The following is a 24,730-nucleotide window of genomic DNA, read 5'->3' on the forward strand; positions in this document are numbered from 1 at the left end:
CAACTGACAGCAATAGAATAACAAGCTCACATAAGGCTACTGTTTAAAATCAAGCAATCCATTTATTAATCAGAGCACTCACATATGAATGTGGCACAAGCAGTGCTTTAAATATGTTTTTAAATTATGAACAATTTTCTGACAAAATCAGCCGGCTCATATTGAAACAGCTGTTGGCATGTCGTGTGCAGCGCGTCCAGCTGCGTCAACAAATGTTATCACCATGTTTGGTGAACATCTGCAGAAAGAACATCAGATCAGCATTGACATGGTTATTGGGTGCTAATATTTTCTTTTTAAAACAGATTATCAAAGGTTTACACCACCCGTCTCAACGAGACTGAAAATTCCTTCCCATTGAGTCAGTCTCCTCCAACTGAGGTGGATACATGAGGTACTTTTATTCTGACTGGGATATTATTCTGATTATTAGTGGAATATCATGGTCCATGTAAACACTCCTATAGAACAGTCAAGTTATTGTCAAATGGCAAAACAAAAGAAAGAGCTAATTAAGTTTGGAAACAGTTAAATGAATACAGCAGAGGATCATTTACATTCAAAATTAGATGGGAATTTTAGTCATCTGCTATCTGGGATTAGCGGTTTACAGGAAGAGGAAAACAGAATAAAGCACACCGGAGCACAGTGTCACTGCTCAGCCCACCTGGTTTGATGTAGACAGTAACTGGGTCTCCTTCATTTTCTCCAACCAGCGCTGTGACACTGACTCCATAAGACACTCCCACTGACAAGTCTCTGAGGTCAAAGGTCGTCTGGTTTCCAGGGATATTCCGTATTTCCTCTGTTCCTGCTGTCATAACGTGAAACAAACAGATACTTTTCACGAACATGTTTTCATTAATAATTTCGCACAAAAAAATCTAAAGAAATTATAAAATAATGCACAAATATCAGTCGGTGTACCGTCTGTGTTCTGGATAATGATGCGGTACTGTGTGGCCCCAGCTACACCTGTCCAGCCAAGTCTGACAGTGCTGCCCAGAGACTCCACCACTCTCAGGTTGGACACTTTCCCCACTGGCTGTTCCTCTGCAACACCAAAGAATTAGGACACTCATGAAAAATGGATACAAGCACAAAAACTTAAGATATTTGCAGGAAATCCTATTCAGAACTAGCTGGAATCTAACCTCCAGCACATTTATGACCCATAAATCAACCCAAAATGAATTTAGAGTTTTGTGCCCCAAGGCTGAGCTACTGACCTCTGGATGTGGTGGAGACAGGTGTGGCTTCCTCACGACCTTCGAACAGCGTGTACAGCTTGATGATATATTCTGTGTTGGGCTGAAGGCCTGTTAGCTCATGGCTGGAAGTGGTTCTAGGAAAGGTCAGGGTCTCGACACGTCCTCCTGGAGACAGAGCAACGGCTCAAAATCACTGGACTTCTATTCATTTTACCTAAAGTATTGGTATCCTTCTACCTGTAACCCAACAGTGGAGCTGGCTTTATATTTGGATACATGTCAGTCAAAACATGTTGGGATAAAACAAGGAATCACAAAATGAGATTTGAAACACTTACATTAATACTTATTAGGCTTGACTTTGCAATTGTTAGCACATACTCATTACATATAAAAAATTATTTCTTGAGATCATTATAAGAACTTTTTCACTTTGCACAGCCCTCCTTACTTCATGTTTTAACGCAGACACAGAAGGATTACCAAAGGCACAAGTGAATGTTTGAGCGTGTGTGTCTGACCTTCCCCCGCCCTCCACTCTAGGCGGTACCCTCGAGAGGATGGGATAATTCTCCAGGTGAGACGAATAGAGGAGGGGCCAGTAGTAGCTGCTCTGAGGACCTGCTGCTCCTGACGCTCTGAGGGAAGAAATGTTATATCATATGGATGTAATTGCATAAGATGACACAGCTATATTCCCATCAATCACTCAATGAAAAATGTAAAAGGACAGGTTCGAACTTTTTCAGGTCTGTATTAACACAGTACTGAAATGCCTGTACTGTATGTACACTGAAAGATTTACTGGTTACTGTAATAATTCCTTCTGTCCATGCCGGCCACAAGAGATCCCTTCCTAAAATGATTCCAGTGTATGTGACAAAACCCACAGTCCCTGTTCTCTCAAGTCTGGAGTTCAGCTGAAGCTAATGTTAGGCTCTACATTAGTGGGTATTGAAAGGACTGGCCAAGTTGTCCCAAAAAGAGCACACAGAGACTGCCAGTGACATTTACAGAACACCAACAGGCAGGCTGGTTTTGGTGAGGTTGTGAAAATCAAATTATATACAAAAATGAAACTAAATAAATCAAGATAAACTTTTCAAGAAAATAAGGAGACATAGCACCTCCAACAGACAAACCAAAGTTACTGCATAATCAATAAAGACAATCAAATAACAATTCTATGCAAAAACAACTAAACTCCTAATTATCCTACCATAGAAATATTAAATATTAAACAACACTCCTGCCCCCCTACAACAGGGGATATGAAGGTACGTCATGTTGTGTGGGACAGGGGCGCCATCTTGTGAGGAACACGCTCTGTTACCTGTGTCTGCAATAGTGGATACCTGCTTACCGTTTGTATTTTCTGTGGTTTATTAGGCTAATTTGGGCCAAAAAGAGAAGTACCATGGAAGGAAAGTGGGGATAGTAACACAAAGCAGTAACTTGGTAATAAAAAGCCCATGACTTTGAAAGACACCCGCCCACCCTCATATACACATCCTCCTGTAGCTTGTAAAGATGTCCCATCCTGACACATCCATCTTAGTAGGGTATCATGTCTTGTGCTGAAGGCTGACAAGAAAAAAACTGAAGGGAAAATAATTGCTCCACGCACAACTGTCAGTGTCACTGGCCATTATGTGAAGTGTTGGAGAAATTCTATGAGGTGTAAAGAGAAACATCTGGAGACTCACGGTTAAGGCCCTTGAGCTTTTCTATTTGATACAACGGAGTATCTCATTGGTCCCAGTGCAAAACAATAAAGAACAACTAAACCAAGCCAGTGATCATGAACACACATGCCAGTTTGAAACCGTTCCAAACCCACAATTCATTTCCTTCAGCCAGATGCAGTTTTCAACACATTCACACACAACCTGCACATATTCATGCCAGTACTTTGGTTATCTTTAGAGTTCAGGAATCTGTTGTGAAATGATAGTGAAACTACTGTTCTGAGGAGGTGCCAATATTCTATAATTGATGGCTAAATAAATCACAGATACAGAGTTTTTCATTGCAGATGGTACCAAACCTCTGCCCCTCGGGCTGCAGGTGTAGTGAACTTGGTTCAAAGAAATGCTCTCTGTGACAAAGAGCAAAGAATGATCTGTACACTGTATGAGGCCACAGGTCTTTTCTTGTTCGCGTGATGAACATGTTAACAAATCAACATGAAAGTGCCAGGTGTCAGTGGGGACCACACAGGTCAGAGAACAGAGCAGAACAGAGCAGAAATCTACAGAGCAATAGGCACCCATTGACGTCTCTTTCAGGCCTTAGAGTCGGACTATACACAAACAAATTCAACATTTTGCTCCATAACACATTTGCTGAATGCCACACAAAGCTATTGAAGTGGTTGGCAATGTGGAAGAAGATAAAAATAAAACCAATGATCATTTCTAAAACTTAAACTTTAAAGATCATGCAGTCTGATGTGCAGGACTTAATGTTAAGCACCCTACATGTTAGAAAACATAATGGTTTTGCTGAATATATTAAAGATATATCTGCATATAAACATGAAAGCTTCATTCAATGTGGTCCTCGCTAAAACCAAAAAATCAAAGTCAACATTTTTTCCTAATGAGAAGGAACAGACAACTCTTCACAAACCACAGACACAGCAAATAGTTGTCACTCTGCTGGTTTACACAGGAACAAACAAGAGAGAAACAAGCTCAGCTAAAGTTTAAGTTACTGCCGTACACAGTATATAGAGCGCTGTATACATCCCGCTTGTTTGATAGCAGAACTGGGCCACACAAATGTTTCCAGTCCTCCATTTCTGCCTGATCTCTGCTCAGCACAGTGGCCCTGCAGTGACTCAGCCCTCATGCAAGTAACACTGGTCTGACTGAAGTGACGCCATATGGGCTTTAGTCACGACAGACAGATGGTGTGTGTGTATAATGAGTGTGTAGGTGTGCTCGAAATGTTCCTTAAACACAACTAAACAGTAACATGTGCAGATTTTCAGAAAAGGGACAAACATCAGAGAACACTGTTGGCCATCTTCTTCATCTGTACTTCCTGTCCCTGTACTCAGAGGGACACAACAGAAGGCAAGCACCTACTCAGAAAGCATTCTTTTACTCAGTCGCATAACAGTATGGAGTGTTGTTTGGGTGTGAAAAAGGTGTCCCTCTGGTGCTCTTCAGTTTGAGGGTCCAACTACCAGTAGCTTAGAATAGTTGAAGGAGTCTGAGGCACTTAAGAGGGTAATTATCTAAAGAGCCTTTAATATCTAACAGCTATTTAGCCAATGACTAGTCAATTAAGTCACTGACTGAATAGCCATGAGATACTAAAGGCTTTTTAAACAATCACCCTCATGAGGGCCCCAAATTTCCTCAACAATTCTAAGCTTTCTTTAACTACAACTACCAATAAAGGACACATTAAGGGATGCAATTTGTGGTATGTATTAGAGAGGAGAGGGTACAACGAACACACGGAAAAAAATCACAGCAGAGACAGATGTTTGGTGCTGTGATGTAGTACCCAAACCACGCCTACCTATCTTGAACCTGGCAGTTGCTACAGGGCCCTCGGTGTTGCCCTCATACAGCGGGATGATGGTGACGATGTACTCAGTGTCGGGCTGCAGTCCGGACAAAGTGTAAAACTCACTGCCACCAGCAACCTCCACCGTCTCCACATTTCGACCTTCGTGGACAGAAATACAAAAATGTAATGATATGTGTGTGCACAATACTGACCAGCAAAAATGTACGTTTAAAATGTTTAAACATATGTATTGTCCCAACCTGTAAATGGTCCCCAGACCAGACGGTAGGCCCGCACACCACTGACGCCTCCCCACCGCACACGAACGCTGCCCTCTGACTCGGTTTCCACTGTTAACTGCTGCACTGACTCAAGGCGCACTGACACATGTAAAAACATGAACACACAGACAACATTTGACAGATGTATTTAGGATTAGGGTTAGGTCTACTGAGTCTACTAGGAAGGACACTAAGAAGGATAATTGCATTGTTAGGGAAGAACATGGATACACTATTGGAATGTGGATAAAGGTAGTGGAAGCCTGTCTAGCTCTGGAGAGACTGAATTATATCGTAAAAAGCAAAGACAATAACTTTGGGTGCTTATGGAGGCCTTATATGGAGTTTTTGATAATTTGAAATCATATGGAAAATCGGTACTTCTGTTTCTATTAAATAATATATGTATTTATTTATTTATTTATTTATTAATTAGTCTGCTAGGGTTGGGGTGATACACACATTTTTGTTTAATTGTTAACCTGCAAATTAATGTGTAATTCAACAAAATTACAACCACTTTCGATCATCATATAAGACAAAAGGCATTAATAATGGGCCCCAGGGTGGACTCACATGTGCGAGCGTTGAGGATGGACGGGGATGCAGAGTTTCGGGGGAATAAGGGGTAGAGGCTGATGACGTACTCCGTATCGGGCAGAAGGGACTCCAAGGTGACAGATGTGGAGTCTGCAGACAGAGCCTGCACCAACAGCTGGGCTGCTGGCTGACCTGCTCTTGCAACCACACAACAGACAAAGCAAATACACGTTACGGGCATGAAGAGGACCAATTAGTGCACTAATAGCAATCACACATTACACTGCACAGTATGTCATTAGACAAATTAGCTGACAACGAGCTGAAAAAATATGGGATGTGTCCTTACTTCATTACCTTTACCTCACTCTCACCTCAGAGCACAAAGCATGGCAGCCAGCTGTAGAGACGTATTGTTCGGAGGCAGAGCATAATGTGTGCATGTGCATGTCCTGTGTGTGCTTGTGTGTCTGTCAGTATCTGTTTAGTTTGTTTAAATTATCAGTGCGAGTACGGGCAGACAGGAACAGGTAGAAACACCTCACCTCTCATTACAGGATACACACTGATCTTATTTAAATACTCTCACACATACGTGCCAGCCTAACTAGTCAGAGGAGAAGCTCCATGTGAGACTGGCACTCCTGCCACATGTTTGGAGGGAGAAACTGTTTATATCAGCCCTCAGGGGCCACTTTTCTCTCCTGAATCATGGCATAAGCACCCAGACATCTTGACACTGTTATGATCTATGCCACACCCTGTCTCTAGAAACATAAGGACAAAATTACTGACGATGCGGGACATAAGTGAAGGTTTTCACTGTCTATCTCAAGTCTGGTGATGATCAAATGCATTTGATATTTTAGGTAATGATTGAGCAATAAAATCCTGACTGACAGCCAGTGCCTGAGGGAGGTAAGGTGTTAGAGAAGATCACGTTCCCCATACTCAACCCCGACTGCTGTTTGTACATTCTCAACATGTTTCCAACTTGCCACCAAAAGGTTATCTGTTATTATGCTATATTATATAACGATATTATACATTTGAAGCTGTTGTAAAATACTCTATAAACACACAGCTGTGACCGCAATTTCAGTATTGCTGCGCCAATTAGCTACCTTTTGTCATGTGGGATGCAGAGCTAAAGAGAGCAAGCCTGAATTGTTTATCATCCTCCAGAACGAGAAAGACACGGAGAGCCTACAGGGATTCATGTTTGATAAACCAGGTAACTTAATCCACCACCCACTCCATCGTCCTTTTAGCTCCATCCAAAGTGGTCAAACTACTCCAACGAGCTATGATAAGTTAACGATGTAACTTTAGCTAGCTTGCATTTTTTCTTTGTAGTCTGTTGGGCTCACTTTTTCCTAGCTATGTTGTCAATTCATTTGATCGCTTGCTCATTTTTGTTACAGTGTAACGTAACTTGGTTAGTCAGCAAATAACCGGGCGAGAGGAAAGTGAGCATAATAGTTGCACATGTGGTTGTTACTGCAACATGATGAGAATTTTTTTTTCTTTCTCCTAATGTTAGATATTTTAAGGCCCATTGGGGGGGAACTTCTTTGGCTCCACATTGCCACAGATTTCAAAAGCAGCTGGCACTTTCCACTGCATCTGTGTTTGCCTGGCAACCATGCTGCTTAATGTTTCTGAGGAACTACATTGCTTGGTGGAAGACTGATTACATGTCATCAATAAATTATTGCATTTTTTGCTGTGTGTTTATTCTGTTAAAACATTGCCAGGTTTGTGTAATATCAGTTTTATAAAAGCAATGAGCCACAAGAGGCCGAGGTTCACAGTGATTTTAGAAAAGCTAAGGGGTTTTAGGCACGATGCCAAATGCCCTTTAGCTGTCCTCAAATCACTGTAAACCACAGGCTCTCTTGGGTTGTTGCTTAATTGACTACTGTACCTTCTTCACCTCCTGCATTTTTACTGTAATCATTCATTCTGTCAAGATTATTTTTCGTGACAAGGTAATTCTTTCATACCAACTAAATGATTTGTCTTTTGAAGTTCAAACGAGGAGAGGGTGGTAATATACTGTGTGTTACTAAGACACAAAAGCACAAGTCAGATGAGAGGCAGAAGAAAATAGAGACAGAGGTATATGTGTGCCTGACCTCGCGGTCCATAGGTGAGTCTGTAGCCTTGTACAGGAGATGAAGGTTGGTCCCAACCCACAGAGAGAGAAAAGAAACCTGCCTCTATCAGGCGTAGACTGGTCACCCCTGGCAGAGACCCTATACGAGGAGAGAAAAAGACACTGCAGGTGTGTGACTGTGATTCATTGAGGGTTCCTGCTTGTGTGAGAAAGGCTGCCTTAGCAATTCTCTGCTGACATTCTCTGCCCTCCACTACTCACTGGTTCGTTGCTTGGCAGAAATAGACTCCCCCACACTGTTGGGGTATTGGGCGATGACAGTCACCAGGTAGTCAGTTCCTGACCTTAGCTCTCGTGCGGTATAGGTCCTCTGACTGGCAGAGACAGTCTCCTGCAGGGAGAGACAGAGGCTAAGACAAGTTTTTGCAAAGTGATTGACTGAAATGGATGGATGAGCCATGGCATTCTGCTATCTTCTTCATGTGTGCCAGGAGAATTTCACTGTTTGCTCTGCCAAATTTTAATCTCTACAGCATCTACACGAAGAAGATCCACCCATTAGACATGTTTATACTTAGCCTGAAGGCACGTGTTTCTCTTGCAAAGCAGGGTTGACTTTGCCTCATAAAACCGCAATTTGCTACCTCAATCTAGGTCACCTCCATGTGTCAATAATACTCTTCAACATCTGGACGCACCTGACGTAGTTCTGCTGTGATGGGCTGACCCAGGCCAGAGAGTGGCACATATTGGACCACATAGCCACTCACAGGCCCCCCTGCTGCATTCCAGCGAAACCTGAGAGTATCAGACGTCTGGCCTGTGAACTGGAGGTTGGCTGGACCAGAAAATGCCTCTGAAGGAAGAGGAGAGGGTGGAAGCAGGATGAAACATACAACAAATTAAATGCAGGTTTATGGTCTGACAATAAAGTCTGAGATAAAATAAGATCTGACACATTTGTCACTGCATGTCTTTTCAAATACTGATGTTATTTAAGGTCGCCCACATACCATCACTAACGTAGACTCCTCCTGCTTTGGAACACACTCGCTGGCTGACTAGAGGAAGAAGTGTGTTAAGCAGTTTGAAGTCCCCAACAAAGGAGGTGAAATCACTGCTGGGCTGGGAGGAGATCTGGGCCAACTCATTCCTGTCTGCACTCTTTATACCTAAGAGACCACAGAAAATTGGCAAAGTAAAAAAGAAATCACAGTGGCTCATAAACACATCTAAAAAGTCAAAAGTACTCTGAGTAAGAGAGGAGAGACTACAGGTGAGACACTTACCAACCGCAAAAACATGCACTCCTTGGCTGCGCAGCTTCTGTGCTGGTTCCTGCACACCATCCTGGGACTTCCCATCTGTGATCAGGATAGTGATCTGAAAGTTAAGGAGGACACACAGGTAGAAATTAGAAACACAAGATGTGCTATTTTGATTCTTGATTCTTCACCAAATGACCATTTGATTGTCAGTTACTCACCCCATGTTACACTGAATTTGTGAAGAAAAGTGACCTAAAAATAAAATTATCTATGCTCTCTTAAAAGCCAGACTCTATTGACAAAAACAGCAATTTTACCTAAATGAACAGAGGAGCTGCTGGTTTATCAAAGCCTCAATCAGTTAGTTTGTTGGAGTTACTATGTGACTTTGGTGAAACCGAACTAACCCTCAAAAACACCAAAAGTCACACAATAACACAAACAAATGAACTGGCAGTGGTAGACAAGCAGCTCTTGCATTCAGTGGGGTAAAATCACTGTTTTTCTCAACGGAGTCTTGCTTTAAAGAGAGCATAGCTACATTTCATTTTACATTCAGTTCCCCGTCGGATAGGGTTGTCTGGGAAGCACTCAACATATGACTGAATAAATAAGACTCGGATTATGCTACACATATTGTATGAGAGTTTGTAGACAAATCTTTTGATATAGTTTTTTGCTGTTATTAAAAATGGTCGCCTATGACTTCAATTCATCAAGAATGTTCTCCGTTTTGGGATTCTTTGTTCACCAGAGACATGCAAGAAAAAGTTTTCTTTCTGAATTGAGTAATCGATATAAAATGGTCTTTTTTGTGGGCAAAGCATTCCTTTGAAAATGCAGTTTTATAATTATGAAAATCCAAAGAATGGCTGCTCCTCAGACCTTTGGAACATCTCGACTGGACACAGGGTTGAAGAAGTTATCAGCGACAAATTTGAGACCAGCACCAGTGCGTGTGTTTCCACCCTTATAGTTCAGATTCTCTACAGCGTTGACGACCTCGGTGCCAACCAGGTAGGTAGTAAATGTGAATTCCACTCTGGAGGGAGGAAAATGTGCATTAAAGACATAATTGTACACCTGCAGTAAGATCATTTTTGTCATTGCATACACAGGAAAGTAATAAGATGAATATTAACCTGGAGGTGTCGCTGTATTGTATGGCCCCAAAGCGTATCCCTGACTCGCTGACAGAGCCGGCAAATGGCTTGATGATTCCAGCCATAAAGCCTTTCACCTGCAGGAAGTTAGCTCGGCCAATACTGGAGGACCCATCGACCAGGAAAACAATATCTGCTGCTTGCACATTATTACACCTGCCTGCAAATACAAAGTGATACAGAGTACATGTGATCTAAACAGACACACAAACTAAAGCTGCCACAATTAGTTGATTCATCAATTAGTCTGTCAAGAGAAATTAAGTGGTGACTATTTTGATAATCGAAAAATTGTTTAAGCATTTTTTTTTTTAGCAAAAAAGCCAAACATCTGCTGGTGTCATGCTTCCTAAATGTAATAAGTTGAGAATCTTCCTTGCCATAGATGATAATAAACTGAATAGGTTTTTGGACTGTGATCAGACAAAACATACCATCTGAAGACGTCACGCTGGGCTCTGGAAAATTACACAGGGCAAGTTTCACTTTTTACTGACATGATTGATTGATTAAATGATTAATAGAGAAATAATAACTGTTAGTTGCAGCCCTAACAAAGACATGACAACATTTGGGGCAGATGTGATAGTTGGGAGAAGAATTAAAGTCGTTTATACCCTGAGCTTCAGTCCGTTTCATGGAGGACAGCAGGACAGTCACAGTGAAAAACCAGCTCCTCATCTTCACAACCTGGGCACACAAAGAGCAGATGAAACTTTCATCATGTCGAAAACACTTTAAACTCACAACAAAACAGTTCGACCACATCACAAAATTGTGCTGAGGGATGAAACGGTGACCAGTTTCACAATAAAGCACAATAAAATTTCCAACAGTTAGTGTTTTAAATATCAATTATCATTGAAATCATGTTTGATTTCCACATGCAACATAGGCAGACAAGGCAGTGCCTCTGGAGATGTTTCAGCCCCATTGCTTACAGACTGGACGTACAGCAGACAACCCCAGTGATACTACTAGTCCCTTATCCTCATCTACAGTGACAAAGACACTCAAGCAACCCTTTCAAAGACAGGCTGCTTATGTACCAATATTAAATAAAACTTGGTGAAATTATTTCAGTGCGTGTATGACTACTTTTTGAACTTTTTAAGCACATTTTGAAAATAATGCTACTAAATATTCTGTTAATAGTAAGTAAAGTAGTGCATCCATTAATTGGTTGTTGAAAAATAACATTCATAGTATTCATGCTTGGAGACTTTGACAGGCCTAGTTTTTATCATATCTACTCCTCCTTCCCTTGTGTCTCCAGGTCATACTAGTCCCTGTATTGTAATCATCTCCTGCTGGATGAAACGCTGCCATCCCACAGCCACTTACCACTCATCCCCATTGAATTTCCTGTTGCTGCTAGTCACCTGATCTTGTCACTTTCCTGTTCAGCTGCATCCCATTATTCATTTTTTTCTTCAGCATGTGTTTGAGGGTAGTTCAGCCCTGTTATCTGTCAGAGTGTCTTTGTTGCCTTAGAGTTATAGCCATTGTTCCTGCCTGTACCTGTTCTGAACCACCAAGCATCTTTGATATCCTTCCTGCCAGCTTTGTCTCTTTGAAAATGTTTTCCTTTTCTACATGTCTGCCTACAGGGTGAAGTCTGCAAACTTCACAAGTTCCTTTTGCATGATTTGCATGGCAGTTTCAGGTCCACTGAATATTTGCATTGTAGAGACACTCTGAAAAAACAATTCATAAACTGGCATAATGACCCAAACTGATGAAGCCAGGGAAAATAATATTATGCCTCTTGTCTTGAAAACTCTGTGTCACTACCAACACTGGATGCTGGACCTACAATACATAAGGTGCACAAATCCAAAAGTTACTGGCAGAATCACACAATTCATTCTTCCCAACCTTGAACCCTGAAACTCAAGGTAATGGTTACAATATGGTCGTCTTCTCAGAATAAAAACAAGTCCACGCTGTGTAACACATGAATGCTTTCATGCTCTCTTTGTCTCTACACCATACTGCAATAATTACGTTTGTGAGTAATGAGCAGGATGTCTGACATCTTCAGCAGCCCACATCTTAATTATGGGTGACCTTTCAGGGAAATCCTTACGCAAGATTTCCCTAAATCAACGATGTATGGACTCATACAGAAGTTATCCCTCTAAATCATCGCTTATGACCCACTAGAAGTGTGTGGTGGTGTTTCTTTCTGCACAGACTGCCTTTTGCCTGTATTTTCTCATTTTCCTTCTGAAAAATTCAAATTTTGGTCGCCGGATGTATGTTTAAGCATCAAAATGCCACTATTTCCCAACCTTAAACATAAAAACTGCTTGTTTTACTTAAAACCTTTTCCCACATGACCTGACGTAGGTTTCTGCATGATGATGTTGCTACATATAAACCTACGTACTGCTGTGGATGCCACATTAGTTCAGTCACACTAATACAAAATTTAATGATCAAGGCAGCAGGTAGACCAGCAGCTCCTGTGTGCAGTGAGGTAAAATTACCCTCTCTCAATTGAGTTTGATGGCTGTGAAGATAGCAATGTAACTGCTTTAATGGCGATGTTGTAAAAACAATATTTCTCAACTTGAGAGACAGAATTACATTATCTGTCAAGCGCAATTCAACACCGCAAACATAACAAACATTCACAGTACGACATCAAACTTCTCAAAGACATCTGGTCCCCTTATTTGCAATTTCTGAGTTCATTCCTCTCTACCTCTGTCCGTCCTGACACCATTTCATGTATACTGGAAACACATTGTGCAATGTCATAATGAATATTTTCTGTTTGGGTTTTACCACTCATTATTTGCAGTATTTATTGTTTTTACCCTGTAAACCTCCTCGTTCTACACTGTCCTTGTCATGTTTATGTTTTTGATTGTACTGCCTCAAACCAAAATCCTGAATTTGAAATAACTCAAGATGTATACAAAGCATTTCTGAAGTTCTTTAGAGTTTTGAACATCTCTCCCCACATGTCCCGTCCTGTTTTGACCGGAATTACTTGGAATTACAAAACAAAATAATCAATGGAAACAATGCCCCCATGTGGCGTATACATAAAACTTTAGTTTAAGCTTTTTTTTAAATTAGGTTTTCTATTTGCTGTGTTACTAGATGGATGTTTTACATTTGCTCTCAATAATTGTGGTCCAGGAGTTAAACCACAGAAAGCCCTTCTCCACACACTTTGACAAAACAAGAAAAAGACATCAAATCTGGTGAAAACAGGTGAACGCATGAATGAGGTTAGAAAAATAGCAGCTGTGTTTCATTGACCTCTGTGCGTGTTAATCTGACAAACTTAAATTACAAGATCCTGCAAGACTTTATCTTCATGTATGTTGAAGATAAACTCCTAAAAAAGCTGGTCCTAACCTGCAGTGAACTAAAGTTAGAAGCAGTCAGATGCCAATATTAAGCATCACTGATGTAACAGTTGCATTATACAACACTGCACATGTTTGCAGATAAAATTCATTTAGTACTGATTTAAATTGTCATCCTAAAATATCAAATCAAAAAAGACAAAAAAAAAAAATCACATTTCTGACTGAAGTTGTCACGTGTCTGATTAAATCTGCACTCATTCCCAGTGTCAAACACCATCTGGTAAAAAAATAAATCATAACATTTCAAGACGTTGTTGGTCTTTATAAATTACAGAAATGTGTATGCCTATCATTACTAGGTCTATATTTAAAGGGCATACAAGGTACACTAAGGCCCTGTCTACGCCAAGCACCAACCTCTGGGGCTGAAAAATGAAGCCAACACAGAGGTGCCATTACCTACAGTTCTTTGAGCAGCTTCTTGAGGCTGGCTCCAGTAACCAGTCAATGCTCATAGACCCCATGTTAAATGACCAGCTTTACAGCAGAAATAAACATGTTTACAGCCTGGTGCAAAAAACAGTTTTGGTCTCTTTTGCTAATTTCCCCCTTTATGACAGTACGGGGGGGGGGAGAATTTTAGTATTACTCACCCGTTTACATGTCATTAAGGCCTACAGTTACGCATAATTAAGGGTGGGCTACATTGAGTGACAGGCTGTCTGCCGATAGTGTCCTCAGCTTCTGAATTACATCCACCCCTCATTCCTCCAAAGTGCCAGCCTCTTGCCTGAATATGATCACTTCTGGCTTCAAAAAAACAACAAGATGTGACTAGTGACTCCTTAGTCTAATGACTACTTTCCCCTTAAAATTAGTAAAGCTGCACAACTTCACGGATGAACAGAGGCGTCACCCAATGTCATTTGGTCCACCTCAGCATCCGCAGTTTCAAGTCCACCAGAAACAGCAGTTTTGGATCAGACACGTCAAACCAGGCGATCATGGGGCAATTCAGAGAGTGGGATTGTTATCGCTAACAGGTGGAAGGAAAACTTTCACATGTCCAGAGCATCACTCGTATCTTTGAATGAGCTCCTTCATCCTTATGTAGAAGGGAAATCAACGGTGATGAGATCTCCTGTAAGTGTTTTGAAAAGGTAACAGCCTGTGCACTTCAGTATGTGCGTGTAATGAGGGAGACTGCCAAAGACATCTAATGCCAGCAAGCATTTGGTGTTGTTTTTGCGTTCTAATGAGGATGGAAATATTTTGTAAAACGAAGGTCACGTGTACTTAAATTTTTTGTAAATGGAGGGGGGAAAAAGTAGATTAAAAAAGTATCTGTATATATGCAGACACGGCCTAAACCATAAATTTATACAGTGGGACACAAGCCTATAATGTGATGGTGTCTGTACATTCTCTTTTTCTCATGGTCCTCTTTGCCCTCATTAGAGCAGATAAACTCCTCCAAAGCACTTTATCAGATCAGCCTCTTTGGTTTCAGGAGTGAGGTGTATCATTTGCTCCACACCATGACCCATAACACTCATAACACAAACTTTACTACTGTGTGTCTGGAAAGCAGATGCTGGCACCTTATGGACAAAATGTACCATTTTGAAAAATGACACAGGAGTTTGCTCCTCTTTGAAACATTGCGAACACAGGACTTTCTCATTGTGGATTTTATTTTTGACCCGTGTCATCTTTACACATCATCAATGTCACACACCACTGCTTACAAATTATGAACAAAACTATTACCCTCAGTCATGTCAGTGACAGCTGTCATCTGGTAAGAAAACTTTAATGCGGATGTCGGGCACCTCTTTCCATGCCAACCTCTATTCACATTCACCTTTTTACAGAAGTGATGCAAGACACAGCGGCTACTGCAAATAGCTGACAGATGTTGAGCCAACGAACAAAACCTCTGATCTTCTCTGTAGAGCTATTGAAGCTACAGTAAACATTGTCAGAATCAAAAACCAAATGTACAGCAGACAGAAGTGATTTTCTGAGCCTGTATAGGAACGAAAAGAACATCAACATCATCTGGAATTTGGTCGTTTTCACTTCTTGGGATTTTGCTGAAACACTGACCTGAACCAGACTGACTGTCAGTGTGTTTCCATCAGAACCAGACCACATGAAAGGCAGCTGTTAGTAGAAACATTGACAGCAGACCAAAAAACTGCATTAAATGGCTCCCAGTGTGATGTAGTCATGTATTACAACTATTATGTTTTACAATAGCTATTGTACTATTCTGTACTACACCACTATTGTTTGCTAAAAGCTAGATGAGAAGACTGATACCACTCTCATATCTGTCTGGTATATATGAGGCTACAACCAGCTACCTGTTAGCTTAGCTTAGCATAGACTGGATACAGGGAGAGCAGCTATCTCAGTTGTTTAATCAAAATTTAATTACTGCACCAAGCCAAGAAAATGTCCGGCACATAACCCTCCAATAAAACCACAACTTGTTGTCTTTACACTTTAATGGCGGATGCTTTAAGGGCGGTAGTAGCTCAGTCCATAGGGACCTGGGTTGAGAACCGGAGGGTCGCCGGCTCAAGTCCCCGTCCGGACCAAATACGGAGCGTGGACTGTGGCTGGAGAGGTGCCAGTTCACCTCCTGGGCACTGCCAGGGTGCCCTTGAGCAAGGCACTGAACCCCCAAACTGCTCGGGGCGCCTGACCAAGGCAGCCCCCTCACTCTGATATCTCTCCACTTTGTGCATGTATAGGTCCTGTTTGTGCATTAATAAAGTGTGTATATATGTATATATATATATATATATATATATATATATATATGTATATATGTGTGTGTGTGTGTGTATATATATATATATATATATATACACATACACACACACATATATATATATATACATACATACATACATACATATACACTTTATTAATCCCCCTGAGAGGAAATTCAATTTTTTCACTCCGTTGTCATTAACACACAGGTCCGAAATACACACACATGCACAAACAAGACACATACCAAATATATATATATATATATATATATAGATATATGTGTGTGTGTGTGTGTGTGTGTATTTTTTTTAATTAAAATTAAAGGGACATTGTGTAACATTTTCAGTTGTTTATTGGCAAAAATCCATGTCTGCATTCATAAATATGTCATCATTGGTGTACTGTTACCTCCACCCATAATCTGACTTATTCTCGTAAAAGGAGAATATTGGATTTGTACATTGTGCAGGTAAGTCATTTGGGGTTTCCATAACGTTTCGCCATCTTAAAAATATATCCGCCAGCAATGGACATGTAGCCCCGCCTTCTGCGTTTTCGTTGAGAGCAAGGCCAGTGCTGTGAGACTGAAAAGCCGAAGGAGAGGAGCAAGAGGCGCTTCGCTACTACCCCAGCACTACTGCAGCATAACAAAGTCCCACTCTTTGAGCATAATGCAGGATCATGCATATGCAGCATCACGGGAGACGGAATCCTCATCGCCAAGAAAGCGCAAAAGGGAATCAAAAAGGCAACATGACCGGTGAATTCAAAAACGAGGGTCAACATCAGAGTAGCCTTTCCGAGGTGGAAGGGGCTGGTGAAGGAGAAAGGTAATGCAATCACAGCTGCTGTTGGCAGCACAGTGATGCGAGGAGAGGGATGAGGTGTGTAAGGTTGAGCCACAATATGTGATTGGTTTGTTTCAATTTACACCCACCCCACCAGTCCTATGTTGTAAACACAGCCAGCATGGTGAGGAAGGGGTTTGTCAACTCGCGTCACGTGTGTCTGTGTAGGAGCCTGAATGAATACTCCATGAAGTATCGGATGACATGGTTACATCAATGTTATTATAGCTTTTTTGGTACACAGCGGCTACCGTTGTTGCAATGCGCATTTGAAACAGTGAGGAATGCAATATATGATGCAATATATAATTTCAACAATAGATGGGAGAAATTTGCACACACTGTGGCTTTAAGTCCCCATTAATTAAATGAAAAATATTAATCTTGTGTCTCTGTGTTAATTTATCATTTGCCTCCTGTAACTGTCCAAAAAAATCAGTGGGTTTTTTTTGTATTTTTAACATCAAAATCCCTATCGTTGCTCTTTCTGTAAAACCAGGTAAAATGGTTTCAAATGTTTGATGACTCGTTATGCACTAAGGGGCCTTTACAAAAGTTCAACAAAATTAAATGAGACTCTGAGCGACTAGCTAGCCACACTGGTCATATAATCCTGCACCTCACCTTTTATGGGTTGTAGCAGCAAGCTAAACAGCAATATGGGGAGAGATACAGTAGGAGGAGATGTGTGTTTATTCATCTCTTAGCCTCCTCCTGATCTAATGGCGAGGGAGGTGCGTGTGGAGCCAACACAGTCTGCTTAACAGTGGATTCTGCTGCAGCTCTGAATCACACGTAACTTAAGGCCTGCCCTCTTTATAGTGGTCCAATCAAATGTGAAGGATTTGATTTAAATCCCTCTTGTAACTGTACACCGCTCAACTATTCAGTTTCACTGCACAGGGACTTTAAGTTTTGTTTAGATTAAAGCCAGAGTGCGGGACATTTACATATTAAAGATGAGTTCCCACAGTGCTGACAATGCCAATTAAGCCCATCGCTACCATAGAAAATTCTCTGTATTTCGTAGTATACTGGTGTTGTGGTTTCTGGTGTCTGCTGCGACTTTCCTGTGCTTGCACACCCAAAATGTTATATCAGCCAATCAGAGCTACAGAGGAGAGGAAGGGCGGAGAGACCATAGCAACGGCGCAGCAGCTAGGAGTATGGTGGAAAATCCTAAAAGTATTTAAGAGAAGTTTAGATAGAAAAGACACTCAGCCTTCATAGGAAGGATTAAAGTCAAAAAGACCTGAGGAAAGCTCTCCTTGGGGCGGAGGAGATGCGTCAAGCTCACCTGCAGTATTTATGTAAAATCTCTCACTGCTTGAGGGGGGAGAAGAAACTTCCCCACTCCAGCTTCAAACAAGATACAAGAACATGTTAAATGGTGAGCTTTAGAGGTGCTGTCAGCAGGATTATGTTACCTTTGGACAGAGCCACGCTAGCCATTTTCCCTTGTCTGCAGTCTTTATGCTAAGCTAAGCTAAATGTCTCCTGGTTGTGGCTAAATACATTTACCCACAGAAATGAGTGGTATCAATCGTCTAATATTTATTTATTTTATTTTAGTTTATTTGTAAAGGGACCATGTACAATATTAAACATAAATGTTGCCGTTTGATGTATTGCACCAGATTTAGCTTAAAGCTAATTTGCATCTGCAGTCCCTTGGCAGGTTACGAACAGAAACAACATAGATACACAGAGCAGAACATTACACACACACACGTGCATATGAATTTATATATATTTACACATATATTTTTTTTGTCCAAAATTATCACATTTTTTAAAAATAAATACATCCTCATGTTGTGTCAATCACATTACACGCTGACTCCGAAACTCTCCTCCACCATTAAAGTTTTCGGAACAGGTTCAATTTTTTCTTCCATACAACAAAAGCCTGGAGATGTTTGACAAAGAAGCAGTACAGAAAATGTGGCGTAATCTGCAGGACATATTCATCCACAACAAGAGAGAAGAACAGGGTGCACAATATCATTTCATAACTCAGATAGCCCACTTTCAACAGGTGATGATGATGATGACGACGACAAGGAGGAGGATGTAACAGAGGATGAGGACTGCACACAGAGCGAGCGTGACAGTGTGGAGACAGAGAGGGAGGACAGCTCAGCCTGTTAGTGAGCAGAGAGTGGCAACAGCCAGAGGGGGGGTACCTCTGGTGGAGAGATGCAAGGAAGCAAATGTGTCTCTCCATTTTATCTCATATTGCAAATTTTCGCAACAAATTGGACTCAGTTTTCAAGGTTTCTGTGCCTAATGATTTTTATCAGGTAACAGATATTTAGAAAACCCATATGTAAATCGGAGTACCAAGGCCTTTATCCCCTGTAAGAAAGTATAAGGAAATATTGAACTATTCCTTTAAAAGTTATGGTGCTAAAGATTTAGGAGGACTTGGGTCTTTATGTGACAATACTTGAGTACTTCATACATTGTATATTGAGTATGTAGTACACAAAGTAAAGCAATACTTGCATAGCCAAAAATAGACACTGGAATCCATTGACTTTTTCCTCTTTTAATTTGTTCAAGAATAAAAACTTTCAGACACTGCCTGAAGCCAGAGGCTCATAATGAGCCATAACTGTTCCCGCTGTAAGATGCAGAGCCCACAAACCCAACAGCTTCAGAGATTTTGTCCCTTACACGCAGCACACACATTACGCTTAATATGAACCAAATGTAATGCCCCTTTCCCTTTTAAAGATTCAAAGGATTTATTCTAAGACTTCTGCACCTATAAAATTAAATTATGTACAATTAGCTCCTGATGAGCCACATCTGCATGCTCACCTTTGATGTTATTTTTCTGTTTCCTGTATGGAATCTAATGAAACCATGTTTATTTGTGGCTTCGTTATATCAGCCAGGTGCTGAAACCAGAGTCTATACCCACAGTTTATTCTGAGCACTTACATCTTGGCTCACTTAGCAGATCATAACTGAAGGGCATTAATGATACGCGGAGTACTAAAAAACACCAGCTGACAACTAAAAGAAGTGTCAGTAAACGTATCACAAAAAACAGAGTTCTTCCCCTTCCTGCCACTCCCACAACACACCCACAAACCCTGTTCTATTCTAATCTGTGAGTACATGCAGCCCTGTTGGTATATATTTTCAAATAATTGTTGAAATAATGCACCGGGCTAGACCACTTGCCAATTGTGGGAGGATCCCACTTCCTCTGATAAACTCCTTTTTTATTACAGCATATGTAAAGATACTCATCAAGTGCATTCCTAGGGTGGCCTCCACACCTGGAATTTTTAAAGGATGAAGTAACTGGCTTATGGGTATGGCCACACCCTCTATAGGCCACCTGGGAATCAAACCTAACACAGGGTTAAAAGGTCAATGTCTTAGTAGCAAAGTGCTGCTTAGAACCATCCTCAACAGGAATCAAGTGAGGACTTAGTGTGGAAAAAAAACAACCTGTACGCAAAAAGCAGTGACAGAAGAATAAAAGGACTTTTCAGGCACAGGAAGAAAGAGAGATTAGGACTCATCCCAGAGCTTCTGGTGGGAGCTGTACAGAGACTGTGCTGTGCTTTCTGAAAGCTCGGCTCAGGCGGGATCAGAGTTGTGGTTTAGTTAGAGATGCCATTCTCCCAGGGGGGGCGGCGGGCCACAGGCCACTGCAATGTGACAGAGTGCAGGATTGTGTAAGCTCCCTGAGCAGAACATCAGTCATCAGGGACAGAGAGTGACACAAGTGGACAAGGGGGTGGCGGGTCAAAGGAGGGCGGGGTGTCACAGTTAATTAACAGAGACTCCTGCAAATTTGCTCACACCAGGATTTTGTGTTCTTGGTGGCCAAAAAACGGCTGGTAGCAAGAACATTAGAGCCTCACTCTGAGATTGTCTGGGAGTCACAAATTGGATAGACTGATCCTGTCACCTCTGACCTCTACCCTGAGGTCAAGTACAGCATCGATCACATCTGCTATTAAGGGATTATCAGTCTGTCTCATCCAAACTAAACAAAAGTACTAAAAACAGTCAGCTTTTGAATTTTTCTATGACCCCTTGTTGGAACATGTTTCAAAAGCAGCCCTGATCTTATCCTCCTTTTATTTCACAAGCTTTCACATTACTATTAACAAAAGCCAGATGGAATAAATCGAGGAAATAACCGGATTATCAATGGGTTATCTCAATCTCATTCAAAGACATGAATGAATGGAGACAAAAGTAAAAATCCCCTGGCATTTAGCTAGTTTAATTTGGCATAAACACACTAAAAGGCCATTTAAAATCTGGCTGCAGACATTTCCTGCAAAATGCCCATTGTTGATCAAATTATTTTAAGCGTCGCTCTTAAAAATGATGATCTAAACAGAATGTTCTCTGGAGGACGACGGAAACAACATCAAACACATCTAACACAGACACTAACCAGCTGCAGTCCTCCATAGATGACACACTTGGGATCAGTCCAGAGCTCTCCACTTCCAGACTGGCACACCAAACACTTTAACCAAGTATAGCTGCAGCAATGCAGTGAATGAAAAGATGAGCGAGAGACAGTGGGAGGGCGAAGGTGAGGCAGAGAGGAAGAGTCTAATCAGTCCGGCTGGAGCTTTTTTTAGACATTAATAAAAAATTCCATGTCAATAGGGGGATTTTTTGCTGTTGCATGAGCCAAACCACAGCAAAGACATGGATACACTTAGAAGTCAGTGGAACAGACAATTGAAACCAATCAAAGACAGAGGAGGAAGAGGAGGAGCGAGACCCCCTTCCTCTGTGCAGCATCATGGTGTGTAGCAGGAGTATTGCCCTATAACTAAATGAGTTCAGCTAAGGTCAGCGTGGTTGTACACTCCCCCGTTGTCCTGAACAACTGTAATGAAGACTAATGCAGACTGAGAGATTGCAAGGGCAAAGGAGTGTGATTACAGGTTTTCGCGGGGTTGGACATTATTTCATTTAAAGTGCATTGCAAAGTTTTCTATCATCACTCCAGCAGGATTCTGATACTCTGAAGGTGTCTAATTTTACAGTCAAATTTCAGAGAAGGTGACTTGAGGTGATGAATGTTCTGCTACGTCTTGTTCAAAGTCAAGGCTGTAGCTGTAGGGAAAGCAATAGGTTAAGGAGTGGTGCACTGGCTACAATTCAGACAAGTGCTCTCTATACGTGCAGTATGGGAGTTATTGCTTATCTGCATGTACATGTAGAGCAATCAATGCCCAAATTTTCATGCATATGCACGTGTGATATCGCAGACATATCAATAAACTACGCCCTGATCTTACAGAATTAATGCAGCTTGCACACTGTGCACAAACACGGAGTAACACCGGTATTTACTAGACCAATGCACATTAGAGCCACAGAGCCCAGCGCTGGACCTCATCTCTCCCCCTCTGCCTCATCTTACCTGGGGATCTCTGCTCCGTGCACCGGGGTCACAGCCTGCCGCTCCTCACCTTTCCACCTGTGGCATACCCAGCCCTCGCTCTCCGTGCAGTGGTCTGGACACACAGTAGTACTCCCAGTCACCCGTGTCCAGTGTCACAGCTTCAAAAACAAGATAAAGCACAAGACAACCCCACGATCATCCACTGTAAGCTCAGTAACCGAGCTCCTGTCGCTGCATCCCTGCAGGAGACTGTAAAACGCAGTTTCTGATTCCCGAGGCTGCCTGTCTTAGCTGCACACAAGCGGCAGCAGAACAGTCCAGACTTGTTCGGATGCCTGAAGGGGAGTCCTGAGCTCTCCCTTTCTGCTTTTTTTCCCCACCTCATTCTCATTGCCTCTTGTCCCTCCCTGCTCCTGCCTGCGAGCAACCCGTGTAACCATGTGGAGCTGAAACAATCTCATAATTCCGCTACTTTTTACAGGTAAAACAGGACTGCTGCTCGGGGTCACATGATTTCACGCAGGTAGCCTTTATTGACAGACAGCCCACGTGGTTTAGCTGCCTGGGGTTGACAGCGAAAATACAAAAAAAAAAAAAAAAAATGCATGCAGACATAAAAAAAATAAATAAAAAAAGGATCTACAAATTAACCTGCTGAGACCCGAACTTTCTTTTGGTATGCATTTTCAATTTCTCCTGGCTATTTGGGATCAGTTGGCCCCGATAAGTATAAAAAAACGAAATATTGTCAATGATAATTTAGTCCCAATGTCCTCAAATGAGACAACAATAAAATCCCAATGTCCTCAAATGAGACAACAATAAAGTCCCAATGTCCTCAAAAGTGCACTTCCTAATTAACAGTGTTTTGCCTTGTTACTGTTGCTAAAATTGGTCAAATTTGTTGCCATATCAAACTACAAATATTATCATCATCGCAAATAAATAAGTTTCAACCATAAAATGTGATCAGGTTTTGAACCTTGTCCACTTTTGTGTCAGGATCGGCTGCAGACTGACTTGGCAGAGATGGCTGCCAACTTGTTTTTACATGGATTAGTGTATTGTGTTCTTACTACCACTAGATGGCACAAAAAAGTGTCCACGAATGAGGACAACAGGTCTAAGTTAAGTAGAATGAAGAAGTTCAATTAAACCCAAAGTGTGACGTCCTCATATGAGGACACAGGGTCTCAGGAGATTAAAGCTACACTTGTATTACTGTATTAAATTTTTTGTTTGTTTTTCAAAATGCTAAAATTAACCCCACACAGTAGAATTACTCTGACATAACTGCTCAGCTGTTTCAAAGGAAATACTTTCTTGGCTTTGTGATTGGTGCTTTATTAATGCACACTTTTTATTTATTTAGCCTATTAACCTTTAATTACCCAGGAAGTCCCATTGGGATTGAAAATCTCTTTTACAAGAGAGACCCAAGGTAGCAACCAATAAAAATCCATTTAAAATGCAGTAAATACAACATATAATACAAAAAGCCACAATAAAACAACAACTATTGAAACATAGTGGCCTCTCAAGAAAAACAAGCACACGTCTCTGTCACCACATTCTTTATGATGCCCTTAAATTCATCAATGGATATTGGGAGTAATTGTTAGGCTGAAAGCCCAAACAATGCATCTAGAGTTACTGCTTAAATAATTGTGATTTGTGACCATGCTACCAGTGCGTTAGTTTGAAAGAGACTTTATTTTAATTGTTTAAGTAGCTTAAATAATTTCTAAATCAAACACAGCAGACCTTAGGAGAGGGCAGTCCAGAACGTTTCTCTACCTCAGGGAGTTGTGGTGTTTTTTAAGAAAGTACTGAGGTTATTTTCAACCAAATAAAATAATTATTTTGTTCCAAGTTAGATAACAATATCCTTATTTAATATTCATCACTTAAAGCTAATTCATTGCTAGCCTAATATTCAGAGATGTGTAACCAAGCTAACGCTAACAGCACAAACCAAATTAACCACAAACGTTAGCTAGCTAACGTTAGCTATGAATGTCAGTGCAACGTTAGCTTAGCTGGCTAAGTTGCGGTACACGGCTAACTAGCTAGCTTTCAACTTTTTTTTTTTTGATAACTGAAATGTTCTCCCCATTAACAGCTAGCACTTTGTTGTACAACTGAAGACTATTTGTCAAAAATATGACATAGCTTACTACTCACCTCAGTAGAAATGTGGTTTTATACCAAAAAACCGCAATGTCAGGGGTTCAATTCCAGGCTGGCTTGGGGGAACC

The 24,730-nt window shown here is 41.2% G+C and overlaps 1 protein-coding gene across 6 annotated transcripts in view; it reads right to left on the reverse strand.

Annotated features, from left to right (window-relative positions):
* Positions 1 to 22,827, reverse strand: part of col7a1 (collagen, type VII, alpha 1) — a 90,710-nt gene extending 67,883 nt beyond the window's left edge. For 2 of the 6 annotated variants that reach the window (XM_078167985.1, XM_078167980.1), the window contains exons 1-17: positions 22,491 to 22,827; positions 10,725 to 10,797; positions 10,542 to 10,565; positions 10,087 to 10,267; positions 9,830 to 9,986; positions 8,966 to 9,059; positions 8,690 to 8,848; positions 8,375 to 8,532; positions 7,938 to 8,067; positions 7,696 to 7,815; positions 5,594 to 5,749; positions 4,997 to 5,116; positions 4,746 to 4,895; positions 1,733 to 1,849; positions 1,230 to 1,376; positions 928 to 1,053; positions 668 to 814 (exon numbers count right to left, since the gene is read on the reverse strand). In XM_078167985.1, coding sequence (XP_078024111.1) covers positions 668 to 814; positions 928 to 1,053; positions 1,230 to 1,376; positions 1,733 to 1,849; positions 4,746 to 4,895; positions 4,997 to 5,116; positions 5,594 to 5,749; positions 7,696 to 7,815; positions 7,938 to 8,067; positions 8,375 to 8,532; positions 8,690 to 8,848; positions 8,966 to 9,059; positions 9,830 to 9,986; positions 10,087 to 10,267; positions 10,542 to 10,565; positions 10,725 to 10,788 — 2,050 coding nt within the window. In that variant the 5' untranslated portion in view covers positions 10,789 to 10,797; positions 22,491 to 22,827. The remainder of the gene's footprint in view (positions 1 to 667; positions 815 to 927; positions 1,054 to 1,229; positions 1,377 to 1,732; positions 1,850 to 4,745; positions 4,896 to 4,996; positions 5,117 to 5,593; positions 5,750 to 7,695; positions 7,816 to 7,937; positions 8,068 to 8,374; positions 8,533 to 8,689; positions 8,849 to 8,965; positions 9,060 to 9,829; positions 9,987 to 10,086; positions 10,268 to 10,541; positions 10,566 to 10,724; positions 10,798 to 22,490) is intronic. The other 4 variants (XM_078167983.1, XM_078167987.1, XM_078167991.1 and 1 more) reach the window with 4 other exon arrangements.
* Positions 22,828 to 24,730: the final 1,903 nt, after the last annotated feature.

The sequence above is a fragment of the Epinephelus lanceolatus genome, chromosome 1 (genome assembly GCF_041903045.1).
Source record: "Epinephelus lanceolatus isolate andai-2023 chromosome 1, ASM4190304v1, whole genome shotgun sequence".
In the NCBI taxonomy this organism is placed as follows: Eukaryota; Metazoa; Chordata; class Actinopteri; order Perciformes; family Serranidae; genus Epinephelus; species Epinephelus lanceolatus.